General features: G+C 58.2%; 1 protein-coding gene across 9 annotated transcripts in view; it reads left to right on the forward strand.

Annotated features, from left to right (window-relative positions):
- Positions 1-16,199, forward strand: part of FER1L5 (fer-1 like family member 5) — a 54,137-nt gene that overhangs the window by 36,276 nt on the left and 1,662 nt on the right. For 2 of the 9 annotated variants that reach the window (XM_061431511.1, XM_061431512.1), the window contains 24 exons: positions 267-430; positions 736-850; positions 3,145-3,247; positions 4,010-4,173; positions 4,286-4,459; positions 4,692-4,833; positions 4,957-5,034; positions 6,106-6,287; positions 6,878-7,039; positions 7,363-7,464; positions 8,702-8,848; positions 8,928-9,090; positions 9,198-9,223; positions 10,052-10,327; positions 10,646-10,765; positions 11,304-11,465; positions 11,674-11,765; positions 12,355-12,525; positions 12,740-12,888; positions 13,328-13,467; positions 14,772-14,860; positions 15,117-15,212; positions 15,468-15,609; positions 16,033-16,132. In XM_061431511.1, the coding sequence (XP_061287495.1) occupies positions 267-430; positions 736-850; positions 3,145-3,247; positions 4,010-4,173; positions 4,286-4,459; positions 4,692-4,833; positions 4,957-5,034; positions 6,106-6,287; positions 6,878-7,039; positions 7,363-7,464; positions 8,702-8,848; positions 8,928-9,090; positions 9,198-9,223; positions 10,052-10,327; positions 10,646-10,765; positions 11,304-11,465; positions 11,674-11,765; positions 12,355-12,525; positions 12,740-12,888; positions 13,328-13,467; positions 14,772-14,860; positions 15,117-15,212; positions 15,468-15,609; positions 16,033-16,132 (3,259 nt within the window). Of the gene's footprint in view, positions 1-266; positions 431-735; positions 851-3,144; positions 3,248-4,009; positions 4,174-4,285; positions 4,460-4,691; positions 4,834-4,956; positions 5,035-6,105; positions 6,288-6,877; positions 7,055-7,362; positions 7,465-8,701; positions 8,849-8,927; positions 9,091-9,197; positions 9,224-10,051; positions 10,328-10,645; positions 10,766-11,303; positions 11,466-11,673; positions 11,766-12,354; positions 12,526-12,739; positions 12,889-13,327; positions 13,468-14,771; positions 14,861-14,958; positions 15,083-15,116; positions 15,213-15,467; positions 15,610-16,032; positions 16,133-16,199 lie in introns of those variants that run through there. The other 7 variants (XM_061431513.1, XM_061431519.1, XM_061431516.1 and 4 more) reach the window with 7 other exon arrangements.

Genomic DNA, 16,199 nt, shown 5'->3' on the forward strand with positions numbered 1-16,199 from the left:
TCATCACCCGTGAAATGGGAGTGTGTGGCTGAAAGGGGCTTGCATATGAGCACTTGATTCATGGCATCTGCCTGTGCTGACGGACAGCGGGGGAGATGCTGTCCCATCACAGGCAATGGCACAGCTCTTGCCCCCAGGCAGGTCCCACGCCCTTTCTTGCCTGGCTCCCTGTTTCTAGGAGGCACGTACAGCCCAGGGTAGGAGGCTTTGGGCAGGTGCCGGGTGTGCGGAGGGGGCTGTAGGCGCTGACGTTTCCCCTCTCCCAGTACGAGAACCAGGCCAAGTTTAAGGACCAGTGGGGACAACAGTTCCTGCAACACCGCCCCAACTTCTCGGACGTCACGGGGCACAAGGCCCTTCCCAAGGAAGATTTCAGAGAGCCCCCCGGATGGCACTGGGCGGGTCCGTGGACAGTGGAGCCTCAGAGGAGGTGAGGCTGGGGCGTGGGGCCTGGAGCCTGGGGCCCCTGGACAGGCAGCCTTGGAGCTGGCACTTCAGGAGGGCCAGCAGGCAGCAACTCAGGGAGGCAGGCATACAGCCACTGAAGCCTGGTCCCGGGGGGCCCTGCCCACCCCCCTACCCTGCACGGTAGGCCCCGCTGCCCAGCCTTGCCCAGAGCAGGTGCTGCTGCCAGGTGTGGGAGTGCTTGGCCATCGAAGGAGGACCCCAGGGGTCCGTAAGCTCAGGGAACTTGTGCTGGGAAGTGCTGGGAACTTGGGGTCTCGCCGCCCCCAGGCTGCTCCTGGACACGGACATCAACAAGAGCCAGGTGCTGGAGGAGGTGTATGAGAACCAGCGTCGGGATGCCGTGGGGGCCTGGGTGCCTGCCGCCATCCCCAACACGGATGTGGTGAGCAGGGCATGGGGGACAATCCAGCTCCTGGGGTGGGGGGCCTGGGAAGCTGGGAGCGCTGGATCAGTGGGACCCTGGTGAGCACTGATGGGGTTTGTATCCCAAGGTGGCAGGAAGAGCTGCCCTAAGTGGGACTGGAAGAACGGCAGAGTGTCTCCGTCCCCCGTGCAAAGGCAGTGCTTTTACCCAGAATAGGAGGCTCTGTTTGGGGCTGCTCTAAACCAAACACTGCCCAAGAAAACGTTTTTGTTTTTTTTAACTTTTTATTTTTTATTGCAGTAAAGCCAATTAACAATGTTGTGATAGTTTCAGGTGGACAGCAAAGGAACTCAGCCTCACACATGCGTATATCTGTTCTCCCCCACACTCCCCTCCCATCCAGGCGGGCACATAATGTTAAGCAGCTTTCCCTGTGCTAGCCAGTAGGTCCTTGTTGATTATCCATTTTCAGTTCAGCAGTGTGTACGTGTCCATGCCAAACTCCCTAACTATCCCTTCTCCCCTAGCAACCATAAGTTCATTTTCTAAGTCTGTGAGTCCAAGAGAACTTTCTGTGATGATCAAAAATATTCTGTATCACCACTGTCCACGTGTGGCTATTGAGTGCCTGAAATGTGGCCCTTGTGGGAGTGAGGAACTGAACTTTACATTTTGTTTCTTTTCTATTTGGCCACACTGCACAGCTTGTGGGATCTTAGTTCTGTGACCAAGGATCAAACCTGAGCCTCTGGCAGTAGAAGCTCAGAGTTTTAACCATTGGACCATGAGGGAATTCCCAAATTTTGTTTCATTTTAGTGAACTTAAATGGAAGGAGCCCCAGGAGGCTGGTGGGCTTCTCAGGTGGCTCGGTGGTAAAGAATCCACCTGTCAATGCAGGAGACACAAGTTCAATCCCTGGGTTCGGAAGAGCCCTTGGAGGAGGAAATGGCAACCCACTCCAGAGTTCTTGCCTGGAGAATCCCACGGACAGAGGAGCCTGGTGGGTCATGGTCTATAAAGTTGCAAAGAATCCGACACAGCTGCACAACTGAACACACGCACGTGGAGGCTGGTGGCTGCTGACTGGGTCAGTTCAGTTCAGCTGCTCAGTCGTGTCCGACTGTTGGCGACCCCACGGGCTACAGCAGGCCAGCCTTCCCTGTCCATCAGCAACTCCCGGAGCTCGCTCAGACTCATGTCCATTGAGTCGGTGATGTCAGCCAACCATCTCATCCTCTGTCATCCCCTTCTCCTTCCGCCTTCAATCTTTCCCAGCATCAGGGTCTTTTCCAAGGAGTCAGTTCTTTGGCATCAGGTGGCCAAAGTATTGGAGTTTCAGCTTCAGCGTCAGTCCTTCCAACGAATAGTCAGGACTGATCTCCTTTAGGATTGACTGGTTGGATCTCCTTGTATTCCAAGGGATTCTCAAGAGTCTTCTCTAACACCACAGTTCAAAAGCATCAATTCTTCAGCGCTCAGCTTTCTTTATAGTCCAACTCTCACATCCATACACGACCACTGGAAAAACCACAGCCTTGACTAGACAGACCTTTTTTGGCAAAGTAATGTCTATGCTTTTTAGTCTGCTATCTAGGTTGGTCATAACTTTTCTTCCAGGGAGCAAGCGTCTTTTAATTTCACGGCTGCAGTCATCTGGAGCCCCCCAAAATAAAGTCTATCACTGTTCCCATTGTTTCCCCATCTGTTGGATCTTAGTTTTTTGAATGTTGAGTTTTAAGCCAGTTTTTTTCACTCTCATTTCACTTTCATCAAGAGGCTCTTTAGTTCTTTGCTTTCTGCCATAAGAATGGTGTCATCTGCATATCTGGGATTGTTTCTCCTGGCAATCTTGATTCCAGCTTGTGCTTAATCCAGCCTGGTATCTTGCATGATGTACTCTGCATGTAAGTTAAATAAACAGGGTGACAATATACAGCCTTGACGTACTCCTGACTGGACAGCGAGATTAACTCACATCTTGCAGGCTGGTCTCCTCTGCATAAGAGCAGAGCTGGCTTGGGTGTGGGCAGGCAGCAGCATCCACCTGAGATTCAGTCATGCTATTTTACTTTCATAGTCATATGTATGGTTATTTCCTACTTATGTTGAGTGGTTATATAAAGTTGATATAGAACTGATAGTGCTTATATAAAGTTTCCTTTTAAAAGTACATGTACAGTTCAGAAGGGCAAACCCATGAAAGCACATTAAGTGAACACTCAGATGGCACTAGACGTAAGAGGCACTGTCTGCTCCTGGGGTGGGAGCCCACGATGGCTGCAGTAGGCCCGCCCTGTCTGTCCACCCACAGAATGGAGAGCCCGTGGAGGCCCGGGAGATTGTGAAGTGCCCCCAAGGCTGGCACGTGAAGCAAACCTGGGCTGTGGAGCTGAACCATGCAGTGGACAATGAGGGTCAGTCCTCTGGACGCTGGCTGAGGGCGGAAGGGCCTGGAGCTGAAAACCGCCAAGCTCTCGGGTAGAGTGGGCCTATGTCCCTGGGGTCCCCAGCCTTCAGAGAGTGGGGCCACCCTACTTGCCACAGACATGGGCCCCAGCTTTAAGACAGGTGTGTGCATGCGTGCTAAGTCACTTCAGTCGTGTCCGACGCTTTGCAACCCCATGGACTGCCAGGCTCCTCCGTCCGTGGGGATTCTCCAGGCAAGAATCCTGGAGTGGGTTGCCATGCCTCCAGGGGATCTTCCCAGCACAGGGATTGAACTCGAGTGTCTTCTGTCTAACCTGCATTGGCAGGCGAGTTCTTTACCACTACCTCCATCTGGGAAGCCCACGTGCTGAATGCCTCCTGGGCACATGAACTGAGGCCAAGTCCAGAGCTTGGTTCATCCTAGTGGCCCCAGGGAAGGCGTAATGAATGGGCTAGGAGTCAGGAGACGGGCGCTCAGCGTGCAGGCTCTGCTACTTATGAACTGGGTGATGTGTGCGGGTCCCAGGACATCTGTGAGCTCACCTTCTCCATCTGTCAGATGGGCTGCTGGGCTCAGGCCACCGGGTGATGCTGGGTGACCACACCTTTCCTTGTGGCCAGATAGACCTGGATCTGAGGGACTGCACTGCCCCCTTGGCCTGCCCTTCCCGGGGCCTGTGTCTCAGGCCCATCCAAGCCCCTGAGCCCGTGGCCCCTGGGCACCCACAGGCCATGTCCTGGCCCCACAGGCTGGGAGTACGGCGTGGGCATCCCGCCCTCGGGGCTGCCCCAGGTCTGGAACTCGGTGGAGAAGACCTACTACTCACGCCGGCGCCGGCGCTGGGCGCGAGTGCGCTACCGGGACCACGGGCAGCTGAGCCACGAACAGGAGACTCTCTCTTTCCTGCAGCTGGTGAGGGGCTGCCTGGCAGCGACTGGTGGGACCACGGAGCGGGAGGGGGGCCCACAGAGGGGGCCCACCCACTCCCACACGGGGTGAGAGGGCGCCTCTGCTCTTCCTGCAGCACCACCCTGGCCTGGCTGAGGACGAGGCAGGCTGGGAGTACGGCGTCTTCGGCTCCAAGTTCCACCTAAACCCTGAGCCCCAGAGCCGCTTCCGCCGCCGCTGCTGGCACCGCAGGCTGGCCCCCAACAAGGTCAAGGGCATTGCACCCATATTCCTCCTGGAGGGATCCTTGGTAAAGCCCCAGTGGTCTAGGGGTCTCCCCCCTGCAACCCTGCCTCCGGAGCCAGGGCACACCTGGTGGGGCAGGCAGCCGGAGATGCCCCGTGTGGTCAGATGCAGTGACCGCTGTGGGGTGGTGGAGGGGACATGCTTGGGCTTTGGCTGGGGAGAAGGGTGACCTGGGCCTGGGCTGGAGGTGACAAGAAAGGCACCCAAGAGCCTCAGGGAGTCTGTCCTGGGCACAGAGCACAGATATGAAAGAGCAGGCGAGGAGGGCGGACATGGTGTCGTCCACACGGAGGCTGGACAGAATCATGAGTTCTCGGAGGGCGCCCCCGGGGATCACCCAGACGCCCAGCCTGCCTTTCATCTACTGCGTCTTCAACAGTGAGCGTGCAGCGAGTCTGCCTGGGTGGCCCCAGACGCCCCCAGTGCCTGAGGGCGGGGAGCAGGGGGCCTGGGGTGGGGGGCCTGAAGGCAGGTGGCAGACATGGCTCCTCTCTCTCCCAGAGCCCCACTACTACCAGCTCTTCTGCTACATCTACCAGGCCCGGAACCTGATGTCCAGCCACGTCCAGACATTCCAGGGTAGGCAAGGGCATCCCTTCTCCGCCACCCTCTCAGGGACCTCCCCAATTTGACCACTCAGCAGTACAAAGGATGGCGAGGGAGGGGGTGACAACCATGCAGACCCCTGCCCCCAGCAGCTCATGAGCCTGGTTGCGGAAAAGACACGGGAACAGGGGACACAGGATGGGCGTGGTCTGTCGGTGTGTCCCCAACACCGTGAGGTCAGGAAGGGGAGGCTCCACCCAGAAAAGACCACTTAGCTGGGCCGTGAAGAGGGCCGGGGTGGAGGAGACATGCAGGCTAGAGAGAGGGCGACAGGTTTGGGCCCCACTTGTCCCTTGCATGGGACAGATGACAGGTGGGCATGAGGTTTGGCAATTTCTGGCCCCACAGGGAGATTTCAGGTGCCCTGGGCTGGCAGTGGCCCTCTTTGTCAGAGGTCAGAGTGCTGGACGGGGTCTAGCCGGGGCAGTGGGTGTCCGCTGGGAGCTGTGTCCATTGGGAACATCGAGAGGGCTTCCCTGGTGGCTTAGCAGTAAAAAAAAATTCGCCTGCAGCGCAGGAGATTCAAGAGACGCAGGTTTGATCCCCGAGTGGGGAAGATCTCCTGGAGGAGGAAATGGCTACCCACTCCAGTTTCCTGCCTAGAGAATCCCATGGACAGAGGAGCCCAGCAGGCTACATAGTCCATGGGATTGCAGAGAGTCAGACACCACTGAGCAGCTAAACCACCACCAGCCTCTTCCAAAGGGCCTTGTGATGTCCCCTGATGCCAAGGCCACTTGCTGATAATGAGGAAGAGTAGCCATGTACATGTAGCCTGGCCCCCAGAACCCCTCCAGAGAAGCCACGGGGCGCTCTGAGTCTGTGACGCCTGGACCCCAGCTATGACAGTTTAAGGTGGCCTCTGGCTATCAGCCCATGGGCTCTGCGCCTAACGCTGAGGTGGCCTTCTGGGGGAGCTGGAGTGGCTGCGGCTGGCAGGCCCAAGCCTCCCTGGGCACTGGATCCGGTGGTGCCAGCGGCTCGAAGAGAGGAGGGCTTCACTCAGTAGCTCCAAGGCACCACCTCCTCAACTTCCGCCCCCAGGGCCCTTCATCAGGCTGGTCTTCTTGAACCACAGCCAGTGCACCCAAACCCTGAAGAGCTCTACAGCCCCCACATGGGCCCAGACGCTCATCTTTCAGCACCTCCTTTTGTACGAGAACCCTCAGGACACCAGAGAGAGCCCGCCTTGTGTGGTGTTGGAACTGTGGCAGCGGGACCCCCAGGTGAGGCGGGCTGGGCTGGGCAGAGCTCTGAGGAGACTGTATTTTATTCATCTTATTTTATTTGCTTCGTTGTGCAGCATGATTGGGGCTTCCCAGGTGTTGCTAGTGGTAAAGAACCCGCCTGCCAGTGCAGGAGACATAAGAGATACTGGTTTGATCCCTGGGTTGGGAAGATCCCCTGGAGGAGGAAGGCATGGCAAGGCACTCCAGTCTCCTTGCCTGGAGAATCCCATGGACAGAGGAGCCTGGCGGGCTGCAGTCCATGGGGTTGAAAAGAATTGGACATGACTGAGCGACAGCACTTATGCATGCACGTGGCAGGAAGGGATCTTAGCTGTCTGGCCAGGTATTGAATTCATGCCCCCTGCAGTGGAAGTGAGCAATCCTAACCACTGGACCACCAGGGAATTCCTGTGAGGGGTCATTCTTGTAGAGGAGAATATTCAGAAAGTGCTCAGTGAGGCTGATTCGCAGAGCACATCCTGAGAACATAAATGTCAGCCCTGACCCTGGTGTCGTCGGAATCCCGGGAGGAGCTGGAATGCTGCCAGCCTGGCCCCCAGGTTCTGTGACTTCCCCCTTCCCTGCAGGGCAATGAGACACTGTGGGGACGGAGCATATGGCACCCGGTGGTCTGGCTGGACGCCCAAGACCGGATCCTGCCCCCTATGAGGTGGCACCCCCTTGTAAAAGGGCTGGAGGACGAGGAGGGTGAAATCTTGGCGTCCTGTGAGCTGATCCTTGAAACTGAGGTGCTAGGAGAGGGGGCCCAGCTGGGAGGTGGGGTGCTCAGCGCCCCGACCCTGCCCCACTCCTCTGCCATGGGTTCCCACAACCGGCAGCCCCCAAGCCCAGTCCCTCAAGAAAGCCCTGGGGGGCCCTGGCTCAGACACCACTGGGCTGGGTGGTGCCGACCTGCCCAGCCTCTCCATGACTCGCCACTAGCTTCTGCCCAAAGGGCTCCAGGGCCGCCTCAGCTGAGTGCTCTCAGGGTCCTGCTTGAGTTGGGGAGGAGCATAATAGGACCAGACCAATGGGGCCTCATGCTCCCTACTCCCCTGCCTCATCCCTTCAGAGCCTCAGACAGCAGCTGCCCATGTTAAGTGTGCCCTGGAAGAATGGCATCTACATCCTCCCCAAGAGCATCCAGCCCACGCTCCGGAAAATGGCTATTGAGGTGACAAAGTGTGGAGCGGGGCAGGCGGGCGGGCGGGCGGGGCACAAGCTGTCCCCAGAGCAGTTGAGCATCGTGGAGCACTCTCTGCTCACCCTCTTGTGCCTTCTGCCTACCTGATCAAAAGCTCGGACCCCGAGAAGATACCCTGTGAGAGACACAGGGAGACAGGAGAGACGTGAAGGGCAGAAGCTCTGATAGAATATTTTGCAGTATTTTAATGCAAATCTCTGCAGCAGCAAAATATCATGAAGTAGCGCTAGTGGTAAAGAACCTGCCTGCTAATACAGGAGACGTAAGAGACACGGGTTCCATCCCTGGGTGGGGAAGATCCTCTGGAGAAGGCAATGGCAACCCACGCCAGTATTCTTGCCTGGAGAATCTCATGGACAGAGGAGCCGGGTGGGCTACAGTCCAGGGGGTCGAAAAGAGTCGGACATGACTGAGTGTCTTGGCACTCAGCAAGTCGTAGACAAAGGGCTTTAGCATTCATTACCTACTGTGTGTGAGCCTCACGTGGCCCCTGAGCAAAAATTAGGGACTACTACCATCCAAAGAAGGAAATTCAGGCTCTGAGAAATAACACAGCCACACACAGTAACACAGGGGCTCAGTGGCAGCAGCAGAGTTGAAGCCTGGTCCTGCCAGACTCCAAGTGCCAGGACGTTTCTCACCTCTTCCAAGAGTAGCATGGAAGGCCCCATGTTAGAACCCACATGCCTGCCGCAGACCTGGCCAGGTCATCCCAGCACCACAGCCCGGGTCAGGCCAGGTGGCTGGTTCCCAGTCTGCCCCGAGGCAGCTCTGTGAGGAGGGTGTGAACCGCTCGTGGGGTGCCCAGTGTGGGTCCACTGAGAGCGAGGTCTCAGGGCACTATCCCGCTGACTGGCCATGGAGCTCTGTGGGACCCAAGTCATCCATGAGCTAGAGGGCACAGCCATGCCTAGGAGCCCGGGGGCCACACCAGCTGCTGTAGGCCTGGGAGGCAGCCAGCGTCAGGAACTCAGCCCCCAGAGAAATGTTTAGAGGCCAGACGGGCAGCAAGGGAGCAAGGAGGAGAGGGACAGTGCCCGGGCCTGGAGCAGAAGCGCTCCTTCTCACAGGAGAGGGGGCCTGAGTGCGCCGCCAGACTCTCCAGCACCCAGCCTCGTGCCCTGGCCCTGCAGCCCCCCAGCCAGGCTGGGCCCCCGACGCAGAGGCGCCGCCTGTCCCCGTCCTCACCCGCTGTCCATCCCTCCAGATGCTGGTCTGGGGCCTTCGCAACATGAAGCAGGTGCGCTCGCCCCAGCTCCTGGTGGAATGCTGGGAGGAGTCCCTGCAGACCGAGCCCATCAGGGACTTCCAGACCAATCCCAACTTCGCCCAGTCAGCCCTCCTCCTCACGCTGGTAAGGACGCCGTGGGCGAGGGCTGGGACAGTGCCCGCCGCGCGGAAAGCCTCACGCCCTGACCTGTCCGGGGCTGCAGTACATGCCTACGGAGGAGACCTTTGCGCTGCCCCTGGTGCTGAAGGTGGTGGACAATCAGGACTTCGGCCAGGAGACCGTGGTGGGCCAGGCCAACGTCCACTCTCTGCAGCCCTACTTCTGTGACCCCTGGGCCGAGGACTACGTGCCCCCGCGGCCCCCAAGTATGACCCTCTCTCCCTGCCCCTCCCCCAGCCTCACCCACGGGGTGCCCCTCATCCTCCCCCTCGTCCCCTCTTCCGAGACTCACGACTGCGCTTTCTCCACTCAGCGCTGTCGGTGAAAAAGTACCAGGAGGTGAGTGAAGGGCCGGAGGCCCTGTGCCATTTCAGGAAATGGCCCTTGTGCCTGAGGTGGGTAAACAGAGCTCTGATGTCTGTGCCTCCAGGGTGAGGCCTACTTGTTCAAGCAAACTAAAGAGCAGCAATTCTCAACCTGGGCTGCACATTAGAATTGCTCAAGAATTTTAAAAAGCCCTGATGGCCAGGCTATTGACCAACTGCTGGGGGTAGGACCCAGGTGGCATAAATCTCTCTTTTTTTTTCCCAAGGGCTTCTCTGGTGGTTCAGATGGTAAAAAATCCTGCCATGTGGGAGATCTGGGTTCGATCCCTGGGTGGGGAAGATCCCCTGGAATGGCTTACTCACTCCAGTATTCTTGCCTGGAGAATTCCACAGACAGAGGAGCCTGGCGGGCTACAGTCCACGGGGTCACAAAGAGTCGGACACGACTGAGTGACAACGCTTTCGTACCTCACCCCACCCCAAGTGATTCCAGTGTTTCTGAACTTCAGAACTGCTGCCCTGGAGCAGCACCTGTTGACTTTGAATGCACAGGAATCCTTGGGACATCCTGAACAAATGCAGATTCGGATCCAGGAGCCTGGGGTGGGACTTAAGGCTCTGAACTTCTGAGCCTTCCGGAGTTCAATCTGGGCTGCGGGCAACGAGAACCTAGAACAAACCTTCCCCTCCTTCTTGGCCCCCATCCTATGTCTGAGGACCCGTGAATTAAGAGGCCTCTGTGAATGGGAAGGGAGCCGTGACCTCGAGCCCGTTCTCCCCTGGGAAGTGGGAGGCGATGGGCAGCTGGGCCTCGCCTCGCTCATGTGCAGTCATTTTTCAGCTCCTAGGTTACCTCTATGAAAAGTTCTGGTTCAAGTCCAGCAAAGCTGAGGTGATGGAGGCTCAGCCTCGGGGAATAAGGAACAACCCTGGGCAGCTCAGGGGAAGGGTGGGGGCAGAGGAAGCCACCGTGCCCCTTCCCCAGGGGCCAAAATGCCCCTCTCCCTACCAGGACGAATACGACCAGGAAGTAGACTGGTGGAGCAAGCTGTTCTGGGCCACCGGAGACGCTCCCCAGACCTTGAAGTACAAGTACAAAGACTATCACACCCTGAAGGTTCGCAGGCCCCTGAGAGCGAGGACCACTGAGGGATGGGAGAGTCCTGGGGGAGGCCAGCACACGGGTACCGAGGCCTCAGGGAACGGCCACGCTGGTGGAGACGGGGAGAGGGGCAGCAGGCAGTGTTCCCGCACCATTTTCACAAGACTCTGGACCACAAGACCCGTGGCCACACTCTTTCAGGAACCAGCACTCCCACTGGCAGCTGTGCTGACCCCAGGGGTCCCTCCGCCGGCCCCATCCTAGGAATGGTCCCCTCAGGCCGGGCCCTGGCTGGCTGCCCCCACCAGCGGGGTCCTCCGTGCCCTCCCACAGGTGTATGACTGCGAGCTAGAGGCTGTGCCAGCCTTCCAAGGCCTGCAGGACTTCTGCCAGACCTTCAAACTCTACCAGGAATGGCCCAGGCTGGACAGCCCTGTGGTAGGGGAGTTCAAGGTGTGTGTCCAACCCTGCGTGGCTGCACCCATCACCCTGGGCCCCTTCTGCCCGGAGGAAGACTGATAGGAGCCCTGGTTCTATATGTTCATTGTGAGGATGGGAATGGAGGGCTTGACAGTCTTGGGAGTGGGGGTCAGAGACTGACCTCTGAAGGGACTCAGGGTTGCCTCCCCTGATGCAGGAAGGGCTAGGGCTTTTCAATCCCTGCTCAGGCTCAAGCTTTTGAAAAGAAGTGTGGACCTGGAGGGGTGGATGGGGGTGGAGAGCTCCCTTCAGCAGAAACCGGGAGCTCAGTTCCTGTGCTAACACCCCTCTGAATGCCCTTCCTGATCACCCCTCCTGAACATCACGGTCCTCGCTGAGCATCTCTGCAGCACTTGCCCCCACGGGTCCTTGTGGGTTTCAGGTCCTGCCATCCTCAACACAGCCCACTCTTCTGACCTGGGACCCGGGGCCCCTCCTGGAGGGACTTACACAGCCAGGCCGCTGCTGCCAGGCTGGCGGCCAAGACCTTCCCTCCCTGACACACGCACAGGGCCAGTTCCGCGTCTACCCCTTTCCTGAGAACCCGGAAGCGCCCAAGCCCCCTCGCCAGTTCCCGCTTTGGCCTAAGAAAGAGGACTTCCCCCAGCAGTGCCTGGTGCGGGTGTACATCGTGCGAGCCTTCCACCTGCAGCCCCAAGACTTCAATGGCCTGGTAACCAGCACCCCCGAGCTGCAGCACTCGGCCTCCCAGCCCTGCCCACCCCTACACCTCACTCTGCACTGCAGCATCCTGGAGCTCCCTCAGGCTGATGCCCAGACGTCTGCACAAAGGGCTCCTCTCTGACCCACTCCGGTGCTCCCTCGCCAACCCAGGCTGATTCCTATTTCCTGTCCTCCCCTCCCTTCTCTCTGAACCCCAGTGTGACCCTTACGTGATCCTGAAACTGGGACAGACGATGCTTGGCAACCGGGACAAGTACCAACCCAACACTCTGGACCCCATCTTTGGCGTGTGAGCCGCCCAGTGCGCCGGGTCCCACACCCCTACTCTCCTCCCCCGAGGGTCAGGAGCAGTCCTGGAAGCAGACAATTCTTCTAGCTTCTGCGTTCCTAGCATCGTGTTCAACGGATGGACAAAGCACCCGCACCAACGGGCAGCCCAGCTCTCCCCTCCCTCTCTAACACGCTGCCCTGGAAGGGAGCTCAGAGTCCTGCACCCCAGGCCTATCAAAAGTTACTCCCAGGATTTCCCTGGTGGTCCGGTGGCTAAGACTCTGCACTCCCAGTGCAGGGGGCCTAGGTTTGACCCTGCTCAGGGAACTAGATCCCACATGCTGCAACTAAGAGTTCTCACGCCACAACCAAAGATCCTGCGTGTCACAACTAAGACCCAGAGCAGCCCCCCGCCCCCCCCCCCAAAAAAAAATTGCTCCCACCAGGACTGAGGGCTGGTTATTGGCAGAGGACAGTCATGCCAGGCTCTGCTCTCTATATCCACCGGGACCAGAGTGGCACACAGGCACGGGGGCCAGGATGCTGGAGAAATGGAGGCAGGTGGATAACATGGTCCTCAGTCTCTATCTCCAACACCCTCCCCCCAGGATGTTTGAACTGAGCTGCACCATCCCCCTGGAGAAAGACCTAGAGATCCAGCTATATGACTTTGACCTATTCTCACCTGATGATATGATTGGAACCACAGTCATTGACCTTGAAGACCGACTCCTGTCTGGCTTCGGAGCTCGTTGTGGGCTCTCCAAATCCTATTGCCAGTGAGGACCTGAGCTGGGCGGGGGGTGGGGGGGGTGGCGGGTGGTGGGCAAGGGAGCAGGTGAGGGTGGAGGAAGGAACCCATAGCTCCCCTTGAAGACATCTGCATCCCGAGCCAGGGAGCTGGGGCCCAAACCCATCTGCAGGCCCGCTCCCAGCACCGGTCAGCCTGCAGCGGGCAGCAGGGGTTTCTCCAGGATTCAGGTCTCCCCACAGGTCAGGACCCTTCAGGTGGCGGGATCAGATGCCCCCAAGCTTGCTCTTGGAGCACCACGCCAAGCGAAAGGGACTACCACCACCTCTCTTCAGCCCTGAGGGTGACTCTGTTTATTACAACGGGAAAAAATTCGAACTGCAAAGCTTTGGTGAGAAGCATACACACCTGCCAGCAAGCGCAGGGCCAGGCCTCTGCCTCCAGTGGGGTTCAGGATGGAGGTGTTGCCAGAGGGCATTGCCCCCTACCCTGTCCTCTGCACACATGCCAAGTTGATTCAGTCATGTCCGACTCTGTGTGAACTATGGACTGCAGCCCGCCAGGCTCCTCTGTCCATGGGGTTCTCCAGGCATGGAGTCGGTTGCCATTTCCTGTTCCAGGGGATCTTCCCAACCCAGGGATTGAACCCACATCTCTCTAACCTACATTGGCAGGAGGGTTCTTTACCACCAGCACCACCCTGTCCCATACCCTCCTGTAATGGATAACCAAGTCCGCCTCCCAGGCTGAGGGTGAAGGCTGGGCCCACGTCGGGGATGGGAAGGCCCCTGACTTCCTGATACCTCCTCCCCATCCCCTCTCTGATACAGAACTCAAGCCCCCTAGAGCGCGCTTCTTGGGATCTAAGAAAGAGCGCCTGGCTCTGTACCTCCTGCACACCCAGGGGCTGGTACCCGAGCATGTGGAGACCCGCACTCTGTACAGCGACAGCCAACCGGGCATCGACCAGGTATGAGACTTGAGGGGCCAGAGCGGGAGGCAGGGAAGCCCCACCATCTAGGATGAGAGGGGCAGGAAAGGCCAGGCATGCACAGGTGTGACTGCAAGGATGACAAATCTGTTCTGGGTGTGTTAATAAGAAGCTGCAGCGACGTCACGCAGAGTGGAGAGAGTCAGAGCTGGAAAAGTTGCTGATGAAAAACTGAGGCCCTGTGTCTGCTGTGGAAGCATTTGGGGGCCCCACCCGCCAGGGTCAGACTTCATAACCCTGACTTGGCTGTGAAATGCAGGCTGTGTTTTCTACACAGCAAGGAACCCCAAACAAAAAGAATAAAGATCCCCACAGGCACCCCAGTGACCCCCCGTCCTCCAGCCACCAGAATGGCTCGGGGCATTCTCCCCATCTCTCAACCTGACAGCACATTCTACGTAACAAAGTTCTCTGCTGAGCACTTTTTAAAACCACCCTCACTGAACTTGTCTTCTCATTCAGTGGGCCCGGTTTCAGAAGAGTAAAACTAGGTCACGTGGTTTGAAGGACTCACCGTTGGTAGCTCTTTTTGTTGCTGTTGTCCAGTTGCCAAGTCGTGTCCGACTCTGTGACCCCATGGAGCGCAGCACGCCAAGCTTCCCTGTCTTTCACCATCTTCCGGAGTTTGCTCAAACTAACGTCCATTGAGTCAGTGATGCTGTGTAATCGTCTCACCCTCTGTTGCTCCCTTCTCCTCCTGCCCTCAATCTTTCCCAGCATTAGGTTATTTTCCAATGAGTCGGCGCTTCACATCAGGTGGCCGAAGTATTGGTGACTCCTTCTTGCTTTCTTCTCTCCCCTTTCCTCACTGGTTCTATCCCTTCTTACCTAGACCTCTGTGCTTGGTATCCTTAGGATGTGGTTCCACAACATGAAATGACTTGGTGATCACCAAGCTTACCCTTTTTCGGGGCCACTAGGTGGTTAATCAACACAGCCCCCATCCCATTCGTAGCCCCGTGCAGAGAGGCTGTCAGGCAGGGCCTGTTAAATGGCATCCCCCTGCAGACCCCAGTGACATGTGATGCCCCAGCACCACAGCCGTCACACGCCACCAGCATGTTCTCCCCACCAAAAAAAGAAAGTGGAAGCTGGTGCGTGGTGTGCTGACTTCCTGTCTGAAGTCCATCGACTTCCCAGATCCCCCAATGCTTAGTGCTAGAAACACAGCCTCAGCAGGCCTAGACCCTGGGACAGGGACCCCCACCAGGCCAGCATGCCGAGAGCAGGGAGTAGCGGGGTGGGAGGGTTGGCCAAGCCCAGCTTATCCTTGTCCACTCTAGGGAAAGGTGCAAATGTGGGTGGACATCTTCCCCAAGAAGCTTGGGCCTCCCGGCCCCCCAGTCAACATTGGGCCCAGGAAACCTAAAAGGTGAGTGACACCAGGCAGGGCGGCCCAGCCAGTGTGTGGGGCACCAGCAGGCTCCAACCCCGAGTCACTGTGACACTTTCCCTCTGCTGGGACTCTAGGGCGCCGCTGCTTCGTGCCGTCCCCCCAAGCCCAGCCTGACTTGGGTGGAAACGGAGCACAGCCACCCCCCCCCCCCCACCTCCCAGGCCTGTTCCTTTGCTGAGGCTGCGGTTGGGGAGCTATTCCTCCACAAAGCTTCAGACAATGGTGGCTGCAGGTATGAGCTCCGCTGCGTTATCTGGAAAACTACCCTTGTGGACCCGAAGGAGAAGAGTTTAAGTTACGACAGGATAAACGACATCTATGTCAAAGGGTGAGGGGGCACAGGGTGCCCTCCGGTATGCCAAGTTCTATCATTCCTGGGGGTGCTCCTGGTCTCGGGGCATGCTGGGCGGCCCTCCCCCCGATCTCGGGGTGTGCTGGGCAGGCTTCCCCCCAGGGGCTCCAGCTCAGGGAGTGGGGATGCTCCTGATCTCAGGGTGTGCTGGGCGGCCCTCCCCCTGGGGCTCCAGCTCAGGGAGTGGGGACAATCAACCGAGAACCCCAGGTGAGAAGACTCTGGCCCCAGGTGGCTCTTCGGGCTGGAGAAGGACACGCAGAAGACGGACGTCCACTACCGCTCCCTGACGGGGGAGGGCATCTTCAACTGGCGGTTCATCTTCACCTTGGACTACCTGGCAGCAGAGCACGTGTGTGTCTTGAGCGAGAAGGTAACATGCCCAGGCTTCGCAGGTGGCACAGTGGTAAAGAATCCACCTGCTGATGCAGGAGACACGGGTTCGATCCCTGGGGTCGGGAAGATCCCCTGGAGGAGGAAATGGCAACCCACTCCAGTACTCTTGCCTGGAGAATCCCATGGACAGAGGAGCCTGGCAGGCTAAGTGCACGGGGTTGCAGAGTCGGACACGACTAAGTGACCAAGCACACAGCCAACAGGCCCAAGGTGGGGTGGGGGGTGAGACACGCTCCTCCCCTCCCCCTAGAGCCTGCGAGTTGCATGGAGACACTTGGAATGTGGCCTCCTGCCACTCGTCCTACTCCATGGCCGTCCCATCGCTGCTGGGTGGTGAGCGGCTCAGTGGCCATGAACTCTCAAGAGCCAGGCCGGTAATACACGTTCTGCCACCCTCCAGGACTACATATGGAGCCTGGACCCCACGGTGACGAAGTTCCCAGCCCGGCTCATCATCCAGGTCTGGGACAACAACATCATCTCCACGGATGACTTCATAGGTGAGACCCCGGTGCGGGGCCCGCAGCCACAGAGCAGGGAAGTGCCTTCCCGCTAACAACCTTTCTC

This window comes from Bos javanicus, chromosome 11, assembly GCF_032452875.1.
Source record: "Bos javanicus breed banteng chromosome 11, ARS-OSU_banteng_1.0, whole genome shotgun sequence".
Taxonomy (NCBI): Eukaryota; Metazoa; Chordata; class Mammalia; order Artiodactyla; family Bovidae; genus Bos; species Bos javanicus.